General features: G+C 36.6%; 3 protein-coding genes across 4 annotated transcripts in view; 1 reads left to right on the top strand and 2 right to left on the bottom strand.

The window, feature by feature from the left end:
• LOC117215733 (hemicentin-1) overlaps positions 1 to 10975 on the bottom strand; it is a 110257-nt gene extending 99282 nt beyond the window's left edge. The window contains exons 1-2 of one of the 2 annotated variants that reach the window (XM_033462163.1): positions 10862 to 10975; positions 10521 to 10608 (exon numbers count right to left, since the gene is read on the bottom strand). The gene's annotated coding sequence lies outside the window, so the exon portion shown is untranslated. Of the gene's footprint in view, positions 1 to 44; positions 179 to 10520; positions 10609 to 10861 lie in introns of those variants that run through there. The other variant, XM_033462166.1, reaches the window with a different exon arrangement.
• Positions 83 to 10553, bottom strand: LOC117215763 (homeobox even-skipped homolog protein 2-like). Its single transcript, XM_033462229.1, has 2 exons — positions 10521 to 10553; positions 83 to 481 (listed from the first exon to the last, which is right to left on the bottom strand). Exons 1-2 carry the CDS (start codon positions 10551 to 10553, stop codon positions 83 to 85), a joined length of 432 nt encoding a protein of 143 aa, XP_033318120.1.
• A 1116-nt stretch (positions 10976 to 12091) lies between the features above and the next one.
• On the top strand, positions 12092 to 20133 carry LOC117215723 (putative U5 small nuclear ribonucleoprotein 200 kDa helicase). Its single transcript, XM_033462145.1, has 6 exons — positions 12092 to 12250; positions 12389 to 12552; positions 12629 to 13148; positions 13225 to 13471; positions 13547 to 13874; positions 13968 to 20133. The coding sequence occupies exons 1-6, from the start codon at positions 12206 to 12208 to the stop codon at positions 19066 to 19068; spliced, it is 6405 nt and encodes a 2134-aa protein (XP_033318036.1). The 5' UTR covers positions 12092 to 12205; the 3' UTR covers positions 19069 to 20133.
• Positions 20134 to 20469: the final 336 nt, after the last annotated feature.

The raw sequence follows: 20469 nt of genomic DNA, 5'->3' as shown, positions 1-20469 counted from the left end.
ACGTGCGACACCAGGTCAGAGAGGAGAGTCCGTCTTATACACACCAGCAGTACTACGACAGACACCGTCAAAGTCCTGGGGTCTATGTACTTTTACGTATATTCGTATTCCACCAACGGTGGAAGTTGTATTGGTACAAGTTATTCGTGCCGCCGCCACTACTGCCACCACCACCACGACCACCGCCGCCGACGCCGCCACCACTACCACCAGCAACCACCACCACTACTATCGCCGCCGCCGCCGCCGTCGCCGCCGCTGCCACCGCCGCCTCCACCGTCTTCGTCACCACCGTTGTCGCTGCTGCGCTGCTGGTGCTGGTGCTGGTGCTGATGGTGGTGCTGCTGGTGCTGGTGCTTGCTGCTGCTGGTGCTGCTGCTGCTCGGCTAAGCGGTTGTGTGGGTGTGGTGGGGTTCAAGGGGGTGGCGCAGGCGTTTTGGTGCACCGACGCATTGATCCCTGGAATTCGTAGGGACGGTGACTAGGGCCAAGCATGTGTCCACTTTCGATGTGAGAAAGAGAGGAGAAGAGGGGGCCACTCGGTGAACAGAATGAGAAGTACATGACGACGAACCTACAGGAGTAGGGAGAAAAAGGGTGGCTGTACCAAGGGAGGGGGGAGAGAATGGAACAATGAGGTTGGAGGAGAGAAGCAACCGTTTTACTCGTAGCCGGTGTCCACACCTGCAGACCGTTGGTCGTGATGCGTTTGAGGATGATGGAATGTCGGTTACGATTGAAAATCTTTTCGAGCCGGAATCTGGATCATGGTAGGGGAAACGGCCAGAAGTTTCGGCCTCGGTGTTTGACGTCCTAACTAGGAGAAAGCGAGATGATGGATAATGATGATGGATGAAACGAGATACCAGGCGGACCAAGGAATAGCGTGCACCGGTTTAAAGAATCCGCGTCTCGAGGGTAGCTTTAATCGCGTATAAAACCTCGAGCGTTCATTTTCCGATGGAAATCAGGGCTTCGCTTCGTGAAAATGTTAGTACCTCAGTTATTTCGTACGCGTCTCCAGATAAAAGCAAAAAAAGGGAAGAAAAATCAGGAAAGCGTATGTAATTCAAGTATTATGAGATTTCGTGCCGGACTTCCAAGTTCAAATTTGTTCTTATTAAACCAGCTAGCGTAACGTTTTAATCGGTGCTCGTGAATGCGTTTGCCATGCACCGGAAGTTTTTCAAGTTAATTGCAAGTGAAACGAATTCGTCTGACCGTCGTGTTCCTTATTCAAAAGTAGAGAAAGGGGGGATGAGAAGGCGATGAATGGCCAAGCTATAAAATTAAACAGGAGTCAGAAAAGCCTCGAGTTCTTTGATGGAACGAATCCATCGATTTCGTATAATATAATGTCCGATTCCGAAGTCTCAACGGTATCCTTTTCACTCGGCTGACCTCCGCAAAAATCGTTCGTTAATTAAGACGGCCGATCCCGACGGGTATAGACGAAGGAGAGAAGAAAAGAGAAGAGAAGAGAAGTGAAGAAAATAGCAGCGTAACAAACCACGCCATCGGTGCTTCCCTTTCTCGACTCGGCCAAGCCTGATCTGGTGGTTTCGCCAATCCGGTAAAAAAGGTCTTTCCTCGATACCTTCACGCTCGTTTCTCATCGATTTTACGATTCGTTCGATCGTCAACGCGCATCCAGCCTTCGTATCATACCACGAGAAGCGCCGACACGGCCAATGCTTTCTATAAAATATTCAAGTCCAAGCAGCGTACAGATATGTACCAATACTGAATAAATAATAGGGACGAGGAAGATCTACGATCAGTTCATAATTCCGTTCCATTTCGAAGCTCTGATCCATTCGTCGATCTCTCTAACGAGAGCTTCGTACTCGAGATGCGTAAGTTCCGTACGTAGGTTGTATAGGATGGAAATTTCAAAATTGAAAAGAGCAGATGAAGGGACAGGGTTAAGTACTACTACATCGTTGAACGGAACGAACGATGGAAAGAAAAGGATGCCGGGTAAATGATTAGAACCATCGGAAGAAAATTATGTACCTTTTCTCTCTCTCTCTCTCTCCCTTTCTCTCTCTCTCTCTCTTAAAACGGTTTCTTCGGTACGTATACCGGAACTGTATCGATAATTTGTTCAACCGACTGACACAATTATTTCTTACAATTATCTTTGAGGTTCTCGTACAGCGAACAATCGTTTTCTGACGTTGACGGTGTTCCTGGTGTCGTTATCAGTCGCTTTTCTCCGAAATCAGAGCCACCAACGATCGATCGATTTAATACCTTCATTGGATAACAGTTATTAACGTGTACAGTAATTAGAATTACAGACACAGTATCACCGATGATAAATTAACGAGACATCTCGAAAATCAGCAATTTTGAAATATCTATAAATATCAACTCTCAAAGCGAGCTATTTACGAGGATGGCAGTTAATTATTTATAGTGTATAAAATTATAGTATGTAAATCGTAGTAGCATCTTTTCTTGTTTAATAGTAAACAATATTCTATTTCAGAGAATTTCAAAGCAAAGACTATCAGTAAAATTGGAAAGGGAACAGAAACTTTTCATTACCAAATGACCGAATAGTTAATAAGTTTCTACTTCGAACTGTCTATTTCAAATCGATTTTCCAACAAAGTTACGTTCCTTCGTCGCGTCACTCTTCTAGCAAATTTATACGGATTTGGAGAATGTTATTATTACAATTGACATTTGATCCTGAAATAACAAGTCGTACCTTAATTTAATTTATAGAAATAGGTAGAATAATTGTAGTAAATGAATTGTAACTGTCTTAATCGAAGTACGAAAAAGTCATCCTGCTTTGTAACTTCTTTTTCACAGATACGCTGATACGGTTACAATGTGTAAGTATACTTTTTCAATGGAACCTTACGATTTTCTTTCGCATAAATTGATTTCCCGTGTTATTCTACGCGCGAAAGATGTAACATAAGATGCCTACTTTTTACAACTCATTCAATTCGTTTCACTGCCACATCGTAAACAATTTCATATTCTTCTCTTAACCTTTCGCCGTTCTGCGTTCCAATTTACTTCCAGCAAGTAAAATCGATTATTATGTATCAAAACTTGATCAAGATGGAATGTTTCCATTAGCTTCGAAGATGCATAAATCTAGTGACATTACGAAGGGCCTTTAAACCTATTAAATAAGAAGTATTAGGTTGTCCGAAATGTTTCTTTCGTTTTATGAGGAAATAATAGACGCACAATATTTTTTTATTTTATATTAGTTCATCGAATTACGCACGAATATGATAATAGAAATAGAACGAAATGGATCACACCTAATTCAATAAAATGATATAAAACAGAAATTTTTGTTCATCTATTATCACCTTATGAAACGAAAGGAACTTTTTGGACAACCTAATAGATACGATAAAACGTTTAACGAGGCTAGAAACACAAAGGTTTAATATTTTTCATTATGTTATTTAATTCCTCGGAACCGAGTATTTTCTGCGAAATATACGAAAACTTTGTTCGCCATGGATGAACTTGTTTCACAGTTGCGAATAACTCGATTACGTACATTGCCACTGATCATAGATACAAGATACGTACCTCTACATTTATCAGCTTAAAAGATTTTACTTCGTCTGGCAGATGGAAAGTTGGTCATCCATGGCTGTCGCGGTTTCGACAACTAATTGTAAGTAGCAATTAAAGGAACGTCGAAAGATGAGATTGAAATGGAAAGGCGACATACCCGCGACGGTGTTTCAATTTACCTCGACGCGCGACGATCCTTTTGTTCGCATTATAATGGAATACATTGATCGAACGAATAACGCGTACACGTGTTCGCAACCTCCTTGAAAATTGAAATACACTCGAAAATTGGGGAATTTATTTCCTGGCAAATAAAATGCCATTTTTTGTATGTATTTTGGCGAGACGGAATAACGATTAAAAAAAATAAACAAAAAATAAAAAAAGAAGCACGAAGAAGAGAAGAGGAGGGGAACGGAGGACGCCACTTTCATGTCCGAGGCCGAAATCAATTTTTGCATAGCTGTAGTCGAATTCGATGTACCGTACGCGTGTTCATCAGTCCATTCCACATCAACGAATGGTGGAAAAATCGTGAAACCTCGAGCTCGTCGAGGCGCGAAATCTAACGAACAAGCAAGTCGCGATACGCGATTCCAGAAAACTTAAATGTCTTTTAAATTTCTTCACATTCGAACTATTTAAACCTCTTGTAACAGAGAAGCAGAGGAAAAGAGAGGAAGAGAAAAGCGTAGGGAGAAGGAAATTGGATGAACCGGGTGATATAGCTGTCTTCTTGCCGGGGGTTCGTTAGCACGGGCCAGATACGCGAACATCCCCCGAGCGTGGTACGCGCAGCCGAGAGATTTAAAGATAGATTCGAAAGTAGAATCAGGTCAGGGTACAATCCGCCACCACTGGCGGAATGTGTCAGTAAATCGGCGAAAACGCGTCTGCATTAACGAACCGACGCCGTCACTGGTCCGTGTTCGCTTTTGATTGCAAATGATTTCAAAACGTACGGTCAACCTGAACCGCGAACCAGCTAAACCACCGAATGTCCGAGTTATGGAAAAAAAATGAGGAAGAGGAACGATAATTAGCTGTCGTTTCAACTTCGTTTCGGTATTTTTCCTGCGATGCTTGTGTTATCTAAATAGTTATGTAATAATTGCATCGACTTTTCAGATAATAACGCATCCTAGTAGTCGGAAGTTAGGTTCACAACATACGCGTTGATTTATTATCAACCGGTAGAATAACCGGTTTTATAAAAGAACTTCCGTCGTGATGTCCATATAATTACGTGATTTAATTGGACATAATCCTTCTGCGATATAATTACAGATGCAATCGTAGCAATTCCGTAACATGATGAATATTTTATTGAAAAAAGATTGAAATGCATCGAAGAAGAATTAAAAATGTTAGAGGGATTTTTGTAAAACTATTAACTAACTTAAATAAAACTCTTCAACTCTAAAATGATAATTTTTGAAGAAAAAACGTTATCATTCAATGAATCATTGTTGGTTACCTAACATGTGAACATCGATACAAGTACTCTGCGACAATAATTCGTTGGATCGAGAGATGGTGAGACTGCGTTCGACCGATCGGGATAAACCCTCTTTCGAATTACCCTAATAGTTCCGTAACATGCTGCATAAACAGCCACATCGCCTGCTTATTCCAACCCCAAAGGAACGAATCTTCCTTACTCCCATTCAGAGTTCCTATCCATGGATCTCGCTCATTCCAGTAAAATCTAACGATCGAGACGCGTCTCGTCGTAAACACGCTCTAGGAAAGGGAGATGCTGTCTCGTGGAAAGGCACGTCGAACGCAGATAGAGCGAAACGATCGATCGATCGCTCTCAGACTTTTCGCATACATTAACATCGAGTGGTTGAACGCACGTAGTGAGAAGAAAACGAAGAGAGAGAGAGAGAGAGAGAAAAAGAAAAAAAAAAGAAAAGGGGCAAAGAGGTAGAAAACAGGAAGAAGAAGAGGCTACTGGTAAAAAATGAGCGAGTCTGACCCCACTGTTTACAGATGCATTTTCGATTTTGTCTCGCGCGAGGTGCGCGAGCATCGAGCCGCATGCAGTCCACTCCACGCTCTAGCTGTAATTCAGTAATGGTCTTACGGTGAAGTTCATAATAACTGACGCAAATGAGAGGGTCTCGTAATTAATTCGCGCATACTTATGAATAGAATAAGAGAGGCAACGTGCGAGACAGGGAGAGCGAACGGTTAGGGAACGGGACAGAGAGAAAGAGAGAGAGAGAGAGAGAGAGAGTGCGGCAGAGCGAAGACGGGAGGAGAGACACGTAACCCTATGCTGAGCTTGCGTAACCTAGTATCTGCAAATCCCATGTTGGAAGCCTCCCACAAAGCAGTGAATCAACGCTGTTAATTTGTTAAGTGTAAAGTGAATCAAATCAGTTTCAGAACAGTACTTATGTATGCCAGACGTGACCGTAAGCACCGGAATTTCCGGCTGGCCGCAAGGATCGGCCACAAATTATTTCGCGATTTCAACCGTTTCGAGAACAATTCGTGAATTCGCGTGTATTGGCTTGGCGAAGAGCGAGCATTTTTACGTAAGGAAGCGCAAGATGCTACTCCAGAACTAAAGCAGGATATTTAAATATATTGTCGTAGTTAGGAGGATGAATAGTCGTTAAATACAAAGATACAAGTTCTTTACAAATAACTGATAAATCTTTGAAACAGATGCTATCTACGTAATAAATTTCACTTTTACGCTGTTTATTTGAAAACGATGGAAAAGTAACGTTCCGAATCTTTGACCAAATCTGCTGAAATAAACAGTTTCGAGTGACTGTTATCTCATAATATACAGTAGCGGACAAAAGATTAAGACGAAATGGAAAAAATAAATAATTGATTTACTTTCCATAAAAAATATAAATACGGTGTTCTACTTTTGGTATTAACTAATTAGACATTTGTTTATACACTTACAAAAAAAATTTCATTTTGTTATTTTATGATAAGAACCGTTTATCAGATTGGTATTCCACGATTATAGAACACCGGATTCACGTTTCAACGTTGAAGTTCGCGTAGATCGAGTAGCTTTAATAGTTACATAGATGACGAGCAAGATAATAATTGCAAGAGCAATTACGTTAATGAATTTAAAAGGGGCGTTGTTCGAATTAAAATTGAATTCTCATAAATACGATATAGAGAAATTTCCAAAACGATGAATATTAATTGGCCAAATATTGCAATATATAATTCATCTCTGTATCCATAAAATCAACACTGATTTCTCACTAACTCGATATGTACACCGATATAGTTAAATGTATTCTGGCTTTCGTTTTAATAGTTTTAGCAAGTTATCCTGCTTTACTTCCTATCGTTTGGGTTTTAGCTTTGCGAGATATTGCGCGTTATTTTCGAATTTTTCCGATAAAAATAGTCGATAGCATTTTCACCGTTCAGTCGATCCCGTCTTTATGATATATAGAATAAATGGTGAATCGCGATACGATCGAAAGAGATGATTAATCGCGCGCGAAAGACTCGAAAAGGCTGAATTAAGTTCTACTTTCTGTTCCTCTCGGATGAAAGATATTCGCCAGACTTTCGGGATGAAACTCGGAGAGAAGAATTTAATTGTAATATATATACTTCGCAATATCCCATGTTTCCATGAAGAATTAACGACGTTAACATAATTACGAGTCCGTTATCACTCAACGTTACACGATTTCTTTCATAATGATGTAGCTCTTCATTATCTTCTCCTTTACGCTGCGTTTCCCGCGTTTTGCCCACGGTATCTTAAAAACAACAGTTCTTTAAAAAGTAATAAACAAGCGGAACGTCATACCGACTAAAAACCAAAATCCTACAAAAGAGAGAATAACAAAATGTTGCCCTATCCAAACAAAGGCTACTACACGCGCGTATCTAGCGCCTGAAGCGGTTGCACGTTCAGAATATTCGCAAACTCGTCGCGATCGCGATATAAATAAACGTGTGTAATATCGTGTTTGCGCGTAAAATGTCGTCTTATCAATTTCACAATGGCCGTTTCTGCACTTTGACCACTGACCGTCGAGCTGACTGTTCCCGATGATACGAAACATGCAACGTAAGAAAAAAAAAACCGTACACAACACAACGACAGAGACTAATACGCAGACAGGGTACATCGATCACCATTCGTATCTCGAAATTTGATACAGCCACGCGATAAAACGTGACGAGAAAACGGTCTATTTTAGGTCCTTCGGCGAATGTTCCAGTCGGTTTCGTCGGCGTTGCCATTTTGTCACATTTAGAAATTATCGGATAGATCGAAATTGAATCGCTCGATATGGTAAGAGATCACGAGGTTTCCAACGGATTTGTATTAGGTTGGGTGACGTGGGACGATCAATGTTTGTGGTCCATCGTTGAATTCTCGGATGGGTTTCACGGACTTCGCCATTTTCCTACATTGAAAATCAATCCGCAAAAAAGGGCAAATATTTGCTTCGCGTTAAATCGATGAGAACAAAAGACGGTATATATGTATAAACGAAACGACGCGAAAGAAATATCTTGGATAAAAGATTAAAAATGGACTCGTCAAGTTAATAAAAATAGAGAAGCATTAAAAAATTATCGGGTAGAAACTGAATCATTCGATACGATGATGGATCTCGGGGAACTTACGAAAGTGGTGTATGAAAAATTCATCGGTTGACTGGAGCATTAACGTTGAGCAACATTGTTTCTGCGAAACTTTGTCGATATCGCCGGGCGACACCCCCAAAGTGAAGTACTATAATTGAACAGTGGATGATTTTTAGGTGAAAGCACGACTGCTGCATAGCACGTCGCATTAAATAAACAAAGTTTCGTTTGATCCACTTTCGGACCAGCACTTCGTCTCCGTAGTATATCGCACCGAAAAACAAAAGAAATAGCGTGTATCTATTTTCGCGTATTTTCGTAATGCAGAAAGTATCAAAATTATGATTACTTAAATTCCATTCGCATAACACCGTTCTAAATGATGATCTACGAATGAAACTCCGCGACAACATGCATGTAGCCGCGTAGAAAGTATCGAAGTTACGAATACTCAATTGAGGCTATTCTAAATGGTAGTTTTCAAATAAAATTCTGTAATAACTTGCATGTAATCTTGCAAGAAGCATTGAAATTACGTCTATTAAAATTCACAGCATAATAGATGATCGCTTTGAGATGAAATTATGTAATAACTTGTGTGTGATCTTGCACAGGAAGTATCGAAGATTCTTAAACAAGCCACAGGATTAGTTAAGGAAAGATGAAATTTAATGCCGGTTACTTATGCATACGACGCGTCGAGACTGTCGAGACTGTATTATTCGCGCGTTATTACGCGCACAGGATGCATGCGAGCCGGAAATGTCTCGTAAGGGAAACGCGATCGCGCGATCCGCGAGAGCTTAATGACGGTTAATATGTAATTCTCGTGCATTGAAACCCGATATAATATTTCGAATTCCCCACCCATGATGTTAATAAAATAGAATCCGCAGCCTGCTACGTGTGGCTGTCGATGGGGTCAGAGGGGATGCATTAACGTATTCAGTATTGGAACGCGCAGAATGGATAGCGCGACGCACGCGATATACAATTTCAATAAATTCGACACGCAGGATGCTGTCATGATAGACGAATCCCGTGTTCGAACGAGAATAGCAACGATGTGGCAGAATAACGAGATGATTTTATTGCACTAGTATTCGAACCAGCTTCGCTTTATTATTCACTAAATTTCGTAATTAAAAAAAGTCCTAATTTCAGTAACGCGTGTCATTAATTTAGTTTATATCGGAGCTTTCTTTACCACTTAAGAATATTTTCTTTGACTTTTATATATAAATACGTACTGCATTAGATAAATAGTAATTTAACGCAATTAACAATGTATAAGAAATACATATCTTTTATACATTTGTATTTGTTATGATGGAATATAACCACTGATTAAATACCTCGCCCGTAATATAATTATGTTTTGATCGATATTTAACAAATTGTACAATTTTGATGGTACTGTTAAATAATAATTGATTTTGTTAATATTCCGATAATATGTATATTCGTTTGATTTATTAAATGAATATATAATTTGCAACACTCAGTTAATAATTCTGTTCTAACCATCAGTTGATGTTATTATAGATATTTACTGAATTTGTCATCTGTTGTTGAACAATTTCTAATTCATATAGATACTTTACTATATTTTCTATATTATCGATCGTTAGTAATACATATCTACAGACGAGGTCACGACACAGACACGGTACTCGCCAATAGTCATGAGATGTTCATAATTTTACGCGATGTTATCTACAAACGATAAATTATATCCTTTTGTAGAATGAAAGATGAAATTAGAAATTATTTAAAGGATATATCTATTCGCGAATGTCAGAATCATGCACTCAAATGTATTTTCTAGTAAAAGACTACGTCGGGTTTTGTAAATATTCGAGAAATCGTTTGCCAGAAATCGAAGAAAAGAAGTAAATAAACATGCCTGAGGGTAGTCGGATAACAACGTATAAAGGCAACGTTTAGCCTTGACTCGAGACGCATCTAAACATGTTCGCGCGGTTTCGAAAACAATAAAGGTTATGCATGAAGATGCAGACAGCAATCTTACTACAAAGAATACGTGTTTGAAATGCACTAAAATATACAAGTTTAAATATAAGAATATATTAAAAATTTACTTTGTTTAATTTAAAATTGTAGTTTACAATACACGTAGATTGAAACAGGGAAATGATTTGATGTATCCGAAAATAAAATCGTATCTACATATTTCCATTCTAGTAGTCTTAATAAATTATAGATTTATTTATAATTTACAACTTGTATATAACTTAATTGTACATACGTACTGACTGTAATCGCGTATAACCACAAATAAAACATCTCAAACACATATATCACATATAATTCACTAAATGATAATGTATACGTACCAGTACACCTGCCTTTTTAGCCGTAAAGGACATATTATCAAATTTTCACAGCATAGTCATCGAAATGGTTTCAGCACTCAGTCAACAACTTGAATACGAGAAAACCAGAGTCAAGATTAATATATATGTAAAATCAGAAGCAATGATATTAAAATGAAACAATAACTGAGTTTAAATTTCGTCTCAAAAGCTTATAACATAAATTACTACATGTATAGTAAGTGTAAATGTCAAATAAATTATCAAGAATAAACGAAAAAAACAAAGTTCGGCAAATTATTTAGTATCATTGTTGCAATACCTAAGAAAGTATTAGATAAGAACATATTAATTGAACAAACCTAATAGTAGCTTGCAAAAGGTAACAGAATGGTAATGGAAATAGAACGAAGCAACAAGAAATCACGCACGTCAAACGAAGTAACACATCCTGCCGCCACGATTTCCGATAACTGAATGACATTATTTCGCGCCAAGCATCGTCCTGCCGCTTTCATATTGGCTGACATCGGACGTCTTTTCTTCTATTCAAAATGGCGCGCAAAATTGAAATATTGTAGATGCGCAATTCAAAATTCAATTAACGAGCTATGACCAGATAATCATAAAGGTATTATTATCAGTGAAATAGAAGAATCTTATATTTCTGTGATACTTATTGTATCTATCTGTATTGTATTGTATCTATTGCCTGTGTGTTTATTATTATACAAATCGAACAAATTCATTGGAATGATAATTCTGAGCTTTAATTCGAACAATTACTACAGACGAAATGTTTGTGTCATTACAATAATCAGCTATAATAATTCGATAATATCGCATGTGACATAAAAATGATAAAATTGTCGCAGATCTCAGGTCTTTTCCAAAATATACAGCAAATGCAAATTTTGAAATAAGGTCTAGTTTGTACCTTAGTACCTAGTTTGTACCTAGTACCTAGGTTGTACTAATTTGTGTAGATTTGTAATCATATAACCACAATCTCATATAAGTCTATGACTGGTATGTAATTTATAAATAATCAATTAGCTAACTTACATGAAGAACCACATATTTGTTTCGGAGTTGATATATATTATATATATTAATATATATCATAGTATATATTATTTTTACTCTCTATACAATTTACAATACTGTTAAAGTGAATACTTACAATAGGTATGTGAAAGTGGCAGGGTCCGCCGCTTTTTCAGGAACTATACATATGGTAATATATAATTCGTTTTACTTGCCACCGGCCTTACCTACGCAAGAATTACCGAATATTCATAAGATCATCGAAGTTAAGCTACACTGGGTATAGTTAGCCCAACTGGGTATAGTTGGCATAAAAAGGGAGAAAGAGAAGAGGAAATGAGATATAAAAAGAGAATTTGAAAAGAGAAAAATGATAAAAGAATAGGGACAAGATACTGAAAGAATGTTTTTGTTGGGCAACAAAGGGAGCAATTAGTCCCCTGAAAACGCCACCTCTTGGGAAAAATGGATAAACTCTATGGTTAATCAGTTGATCATATCATACAGATACTCGATCTACTGCCAGTAGTTTAATTTTCTGTCACTAGGTGGCGTATCACTATAATTTTGTGTAAAAACCGTTTTGAGTTTATTGAAAAGAGCGTGTAAAATAAGAGTAATTTATAATCTTTTAGTAATTAAGTGCAAAAAAGGTAGTTATGGCAGACGCTGCAGCGCGGCAGTTGCAGTACGAATATAAAGCTGTTAGTATATTTATTAATCTAATTTTGATTAGATATGTTTGCATTCTTTGATTACATTACGAAGAGGTTAAGTTCTAAGTGTAATCAGAAATTAAACACATTTTTATCAATTAATAAATGTCCGTATGTTTGTTTCAGAATTCTAATCTCGTATTACAAGCTGATGTGCGATTAATAGAAAGACGTAGTAGAGATGAAGCTACTGGTGAGGTTATGTCCCTTGTTGGGAAACTGGATGGAACGCGAATGGGTGATAGAGCACAACGCACTAAACCAGGAAAGGCAGAGGAACGAAAAGTCAAGTAAATAATATGAGTTATTTAACATATTCATTATCATAATGAACTATTCTCTATATTATATATTTATATTTAATAGGCGTCAGAAACGAGATGAAGCACAATATGATTTTGCACGGATGAAAGGTGCAACATTGCTTTCAGAAGGTGTAGATGAGATGGTTGGAATTGTTTATCGTCCTAAGACTCAAGATACACGTCAAACCTACGAAGTATTACTGAGTTTTATTCAAGAAGCCTTAGGAGATCAACCTAGAGATATTCTTTGTGGTGCTGCTGATGAAGTATTAGCAGTTTTAAAAAATGATCGGCTTAAGGAAAAAGAAAAGAAGAAAGAAACAGAATTATTATTGGGTCCATTAGCTGAAGAAAGATTTGCATTATTAGTGAACCTTGGAAAAAAAATAACAGATTTTGGTAGTGACGAGAAAATTACTACAAATGAAGAAAATATTGATGAAACATATGGAATTAATGTGCAATTTGAAGAAAGCAGTGAAGAAGATGATGAAGATGTTTATGGAGAAGTTAGAGAAAATGATGATGAAGGTGATGAAGGTGAAGAAGCTAATGATGATAGGGCTATTCATGCAGAAAATGTAAATATATTCAGCAAGACTGACTTCCATGAACCTAAAAAAATATTTGTTAATAAATAATTGTATTGTTTTTTAGTTGGGTGGTGCAGAAGAAATGAAGAAAGAAAAGCCATTACATCCTTTGGATATAGATGCATATTGGTTGCAAAGGAGATTAAGTAGGATATATGACGATGCTATGGTCTCACAAGCAAGAGCTGCAGAAGTATTAGCAGTTTTAAAAGATGCTGGAGATGATCGTGACTGTGAAAATCAACTAGTACTTTTGCTGGGTTATGATTGTTTCGACTTCATTAAACAACTCAAGAAATATAGGCATACAAGTAAGAAAAATTCACAGAGAAATGTAATGATTCGTTAATACATATAATGCAATCAAATATTTTTGTTCATTGCAGTTGCTTATTGCACTATGTTGGCATCCTCACAGTCCGAATCAGAACGTCAAAAAATTCGAAATAAGATGAATGATGATCCTGTATTAGCAAAAATTTTACGACAATTAGATACAGGTAAAGGTGATGACGATGCCGATGAAACGATGGAAGCAAGGGCACAACGTAAACGGAGAGAAGAAAACGAAGATACTGGAGGTCCTGGAGGGCAAGTTCAGGGTACAAGAAATCTAATAGATCTAGAAGACTTGATATTTGCACAAGGTAGTCATTTTATGGCAAATAAACGTTGTCAGTTACCTGATGGAAGTTTCAGAAAGCAGCGTAAAGGGTACGATATTTATATTTATTTGAAACCTATTTAAAATTTTGTATTTTTAATCATTTACTTTTTTTTATATCATCTATCTTTTATCTTTTCTAGATATGAAGAAGTTCATGTTCCTGCTTTAAAACCAAAACCATTTGCAGAAAACGAGAAACTTTACCCAATTGATCAATTGCCAAAATACGTGCAACCAGCTTTTGAAGGATTTAAGACATTAAACCGAATTCAGAGTCGTTTATATCAAGCTGCATTAGAAAGCGATGAGAATTTACTACTGTGTGCACCAACAGGTGCTGGTAAAACTAATGTTGCTCTTTTATGTATGATGCGTGAAATTGGAAAACATATAAATGCGGATAGTACAATTAACGCGGATGAATTCAAAATAATTTATGTTGCACCAATGCGTTCTTTGGTACAAGAAATGGTTGGAACTTTTGGTAAAAGGTTATCCACGTATAATTTAACCGTTTCGGAATTAACCGGTGATCATCAATTAACAAGGGAACAGATAGCTGCAACTCAAGTTATTGTTTGCACTCCCGAAAAATGGGATATTATAACGCGAAAAGGAGGAGAGAAAACCTTTACTTCATTGGTTAGATTAATTATTATTGATGAAATTCATTTGCTACATGATGAGAGAGGTCCTGTTTTGGAGGCATTAGTGGCTAGAACAATCAGGAATATTGAAACAACGCAGGAAGATGTAAGACTAATTGGTCTCTCTGCAACATTACCAAATTATCAGGACGTCGCAGCCTTTTTACGTATAAAACCAGAATCAGGATTATTTTATTTTGATAATAGTTTTAGACCTGTTGCATTAGAACAGCAATATATAGGTGTAACAGAAAAGAAAGCATTGAAACGTTTTCAAGTAATGAATGAAATTGTATATGAGAAAACAATGGAACATGCTGGCAGGAATCAAGTTCTAGTTTTTGTCCATTCGCGAAAAGAAACTGGGAAAACAGCACGTGCTATTAGAGATATGTGTTTGGAAAAAGATACATTGGGACAATTTCTTAGAGAAGGATCTGCATCAATGGAAGTTTTACGAACAGAAGCTGAACAAGTTAAGAATCAAGAACTCAAAGATTTATTACCTTATGGTTTTGCTATTCATCATGCTGGTATGACAAGAGTAGACAGAACATTAGTTGAAGATCTTTTTGCTGACAGACATATACAAGTACTAGTATCCACAGCAACTTTAGCGTGGGGTGTTAACTTACCAGCACATACAGTTATCATAAAAGGAACTCAAGTCTATAATCCAGAGAAAGGTAGATGGGTTGAATTAGGTGCTCTAGACGTGTTGCAAATGTTGGGTAGAGCTGGTCGTCCACAGTATGATACAAAAGGTGAAGGTATTCTTATTACAAATCATAGTGAACTTCAATATTATTTGTCCCTACTAAATCAGCAGTTACCTATTGAATCACAATTAATTAGTAAAATGTCAGATATGTTAAATGCAGAAATAGTATTAGGCACTATACAGAATATTAGAGATGCAGTTACTTGGTTAGGATACACATACTTATACATTAGAATGCTTCGTTGTCCAAGTTTATATAGTATAAGCCAGGATAAACTAAAAGAAGATCCACTACTTGAATTACACAGAGCAGATCTTATTCATTCTGCCGCAGTAGCATTAGATCGCAGTGGTTTGATTAAATATGATCGAAAATCTGGAAATTTCCAAGCTACTGAACTAGGTCGAATAGCGTCGCATTATTATTGTACTCATGATACGATGTCTATATACAATCAATTACTAAAACGTACTCTAAGTGAAATTGAATTGTTTAGAGTGTTTTCATTATCTAGTGAATTTAAACATATAAACGTTAGAGAAGAAGAGAAGTTAGAATTACAGAAATTGATGGAGAGAGTACCAATACCAGTAAAAGAAAGTATAGAAGAAGCAAGTGCGAAAGTCAATGTACTTTTACAAGCATACATCTCTCAATTGAAACTTGAAGGATTTGCTCTTATGTCTGATATGGTATTTGTTACTCAATCCGCATCGCGATTAATGAGAGCTATCTTTGAAATCGTCTTATTTCGTGGCTGGGCACAACTAGGGGATAAATGTCTATCCTTATGTAAAATGATAGATCGTAGAATGTGGCAATCGATGTCACCTCTTAGGCAATTCAGAAAAATGCCAGAGGAAATTGTAAAAAAGATAGAAAAAAAGAATTTTCCCTGGGAAAGATTGTATGATTTAGGACCGAATGAAATCGGTGAATTGATTCGAGTACCAAAGCTAGGTAAAACTATACATAAATATATTCATCAATTTCCAAAACTAGAACTATCGACGCACATTCAACCGATTACCCGTTCTACTTTAAGAGTAGAACTAACTATTACACCAGACTTTCAATGGGATGAAAAAATACATGGAGCATCTGAAGCATTTTGGATTTTAGTTGAAGATGTAGATTCGGAAGTGATACTTCACCATGAATATTTTTTACTCAAGGCCAAATATGCAACAGACGAACATTTGATCAAATTTTTTGTTCCCGTATTTGAGCCTTTACCACCACAATATTTCTTGCGTGTGGTATCAGATAGATGGATTGGGGCGGAAACTCAACTGCCTGTCAGTTTTCGACATTTAATTTTGCCAGAAAAGAATTTACCACCAACTGAATTACTTGATTTACAACCGCTTCCAATTACTGCGTTACGTAATTCAAAGTTCGAAAACATTTATGCAGATAAATTTCCACAATTTAATCCAATTCAAACACAAGTTTTTAATGCTATTTATAATTCAGATGATAATGTCTTTGTTGGAGCACCTACTGGTTCAGGTAAAACAACAATTGCAGAATTTGCTGTATTACGTTTACTTACCCAAAATCCAGAAGGAAGAGCTGTATACATGGTTAGTAAAGAAGCTTTAGCAGAGTTAGTTTATGTGGATTGGTCATCAAAGTTTAATCAACAACTAGGTAGGAAGGTAGTTCTTCTGACTGGTGAAACAGGAACAGATTTAAAATTGCTTGCAAAAGGGCAGATCATAATTACAACTGCAGATAAATGGGATGTATTATCACGAAGATGGAAACAAAGAAAAAATGTACAAAACATTCAACTTTTCATTGTTGATGAACTTCAATTAATTGGTGGAGAAGAAGGGCCTGTATTAGAGGTTGCATGTTCAAGGGCACGATATATTTCTTCACAGCTAGATAAACCAACCAGAATTATAGCATTGTCAGCTTCACTTGCCGATGCTAAAGATGCTGCTCAATGGTTAGGTGCACCTGCTGCTGCAACATTCAATTTCCATCCATCTGTTAGGCCTGTACCTCTAGAGTTGCATGTACAAGGAATAAATATTACTCACAATGCATCTAGATTAGCTGCTATGGCAAAACCAGTGTATAATGCAATACTTAGACATGCATCTCATAAACCAGTCATTGTTTTTGTACCTACTCGTCGTCAAGCCAGATTAACAGCCATAGATTTATTAACATTCACTGCAGCTGAAGGACAACCTTCTCGATTCTTCCACGCAGAAGAAGCTGATATCAAACCGTTCTTAGATAGAATGACAGATAAAACATTGAAAGAAACACTCTCACAAGGTGTTGCTTATCTTCATGAGGGGCTGTCTGTGGATGATCGACATCTGGTTGAACAACTTTTCGATAGCGGTGCTATTCAAATAGCAGTTGCTACGAGAGACCTTTGTTGGGGTTTATCTATTAGCTCTCATCTTGTTGTTGTTATGGATACCCAATGTTACAATGGAAAGACACATGCATACGAAGATTATCCAATTACAGATGTTTTACAAATGGTAGCACGTGCAAATCGTCCGTTAGAAGATGACGATGCCAAATGTGTTCTTCTTTGCCAGAGTTCAAAGAAAGACTTCTTTAAGAAATTCTTAAACGAACCTTTGCCTGTAGAAAGTCATTTAGATCATAGGTTACATGATCATTTCAATGCAGAAATTGTGACTAAAACAATTGAAAATAAACAAGACGCAGTTGATTATCTTACATGGACTTTCTTATATAGACGACTTACACAGAATCCAAATTATTATGGATTACAAGGTGTTACACATAGACATTTATCAGATCATTTATCTGAATTGGTTGAAAGTACTTTGAGTGACCTAGAGCAAGCAAAATGTGTCGCTGTAGAAGATGAAATGGACACCTTGCCTTTGAATCTTGGCATGATTGCAGCTTATTATTACATTAATTATGCGACAATTGAGTTGTTCAGTCTTTCTTTAAATAATAAAACCAAAATCAGAGGTTTGCTGGAAATTATCTCAGCTGCTGCTGAATATGAAAATGTTCCAGTTAGGCAGCGTGAAGAAAATTTGTTAAGGAGTTTGGCAACAAGACTTCCACATGCACCTCAAGCTACAAGGATGGCTGACCCTCATGTGAAAGCACAACTTCTATTGCAAGCACATTTATCCAGAATATTACTTGGTCCAGAACTACAAAAAGATACAGAATTAGTATTAAGCAAAGCTATAAGATTAATACAAGCTTGTGTTGATGTTCTTAGTTCATCTGGTTGGCTAGCTCCTGCTGTGGCTGCTATGGAACTAGCACAGATGGTTACACAAGCCATGTGGTCTAAGGATTCGTACCTCAAACAATTACCACATTTTACACCTGAAACTATCAAACGTTGTACAGATAAAGGAGTAGAAACGGTATTTGATGTAATGGAATTGGAAGATGATGATAGAAATCGTCTTTTACAATTATCTGAGACTCAAATGGCAGATGTTGCTAAATTTTGTAATCGTTATCCAAATATAGAAATGTCTTATGAAGTTCAAGATAAAGATAAATTACGCAGTGGTGGTACAGTAAATGTAATTGTACAGCTTGAAAGAGAAGATGAAGTGACAGGTCCAGTTGTAGCACCTTTCTTCCCACAAAAACGCGAAGAAGGGTGGTGGGTTGTTATCGGCGATCCGAAGACTAATTCTTTGTTATCGATTAAGAGGTTGACACTACAACAAAAGGCGAAGGTCAAACTCGATTTTGTGGCACCTGCTCCTGGTCAACATTCTTACACTTTGTATTTCATGAGTGATGCTTATTTAGGTTGTGACCAGGAATACAAATTTACTATCAGTGTAGAAGAGTATGAGTCGGATGTTAGTTCAGGGTCAGAATCAGATTAAGAAAAGAAAGATTAAAAAGAAGTTTATTAAATATTACATGTATTATAATTAATAACTGGTTTTTTATAAATATAATCTCAATGAAGTACCAGTGTTTCAGTGAATTAAAATTATCATATTCGTGGATAATCACGAATATCATAAAATGATATACATGTCGATATGTTTCGATTGATCATTTTTAAATTGTACTTCTCTATTTGATTACAAATTTTCATGTGTGTCCCCTGTTTATATACGAGATTCTCTACTTAAATCGATCACATTCAGATTGATATTAGAAATATTTTTCAATGTGAAATATAATTTAGTCCATGTGAAATTAAGTGGGAAGGGGTAAGTCATCATTTTATTCACTTTTTTCATCTATTTTACTCTTCACTAATTTCACGAAGACTACAAGATTTCTTTTTTTTAATCCCTGACAGAAAGTGATTTATTTGGCACGGAGTAATCCATTGCAATTCACGTTACAATAACAAAGGAGTAAAATTTTATCTTTTTGAGCATTATTAATATAAGTAGATTCTGGATGTTTATGTAAATTTATATTTCGATAGATACCACGAAAGATAAGATTATACCATTAAATGTTATAACGATACCATACTTTTAATAATTTATATATGATTTCATTCTGTACATTTTTGTACCTTTACATTTTCTATAAATGCATAAAGATCCGCAGTCCAGTTATAAGAATAAATATGGCGTGGATGATTAATGTTTGAGGATCAAAAAAAAAGTAGTAAGAATGTGGTGTGCGTCTAGAATTTGACTGTATTTTCATATTTTTGTAATCAATAACGCATTTACATTGACTTTCTATTAAAATAAATTATAATGCAAAATATTGAAACTGGAACATGTACTACGTCTAGTACAACATTGTGCCGTAAACGATTATTACGAGAAAATTGTTCATTCGCTCGAAAATACACAGTGATTGAATCATGAAAGAATTCATTAGAAGTCGCGTGAGAGTTGTCAGAGAGTGTAGGTCTGTTAGATTTACTGAAATAATTGTAAGAAATACTGCAAATATATCTTTAGTCATCTTCTTAAGTCTAGCATAATTTCCCTCGTTCTAATCCACTGATCCTATATGTAAAATCAATTACTTTATTTAGTTTGAAACAAGTAAATAGCATAAATAATTATTACAAGTCGCTTAAGAAACAATTCGAAATATATCTATATCAGACAACTGAGCAGTTTTATTTACTCTGTAAGTGTACATGGAAATAATAAATATATGTACACGTATATTTGATTTTGTATGATAAGAACAGAGAGTCGCGTGGGTAATAGTATTTCAACTAGTTGACCGTCTAATTGATTGATTGTCCAGACGCCAGTTGCTTTATTCTCGCAATATCCGCTTTCGGAAGTATCTCTTTG

Source organism: Bombus bifarius, unplaced genomic scaffold, assembly GCF_011952205.1.
Source record: "Bombus bifarius isolate JDL3187 unplaced genomic scaffold, Bbif_JDL3187 scf7180000009790, whole genome shotgun sequence".
In the NCBI taxonomy this organism is placed as follows: Eukaryota; Metazoa; Arthropoda; class Insecta; order Hymenoptera; family Apidae; genus Bombus; species Bombus bifarius.
This window is presented reverse-complemented; position numbering and strand designations above follow the sequence as displayed.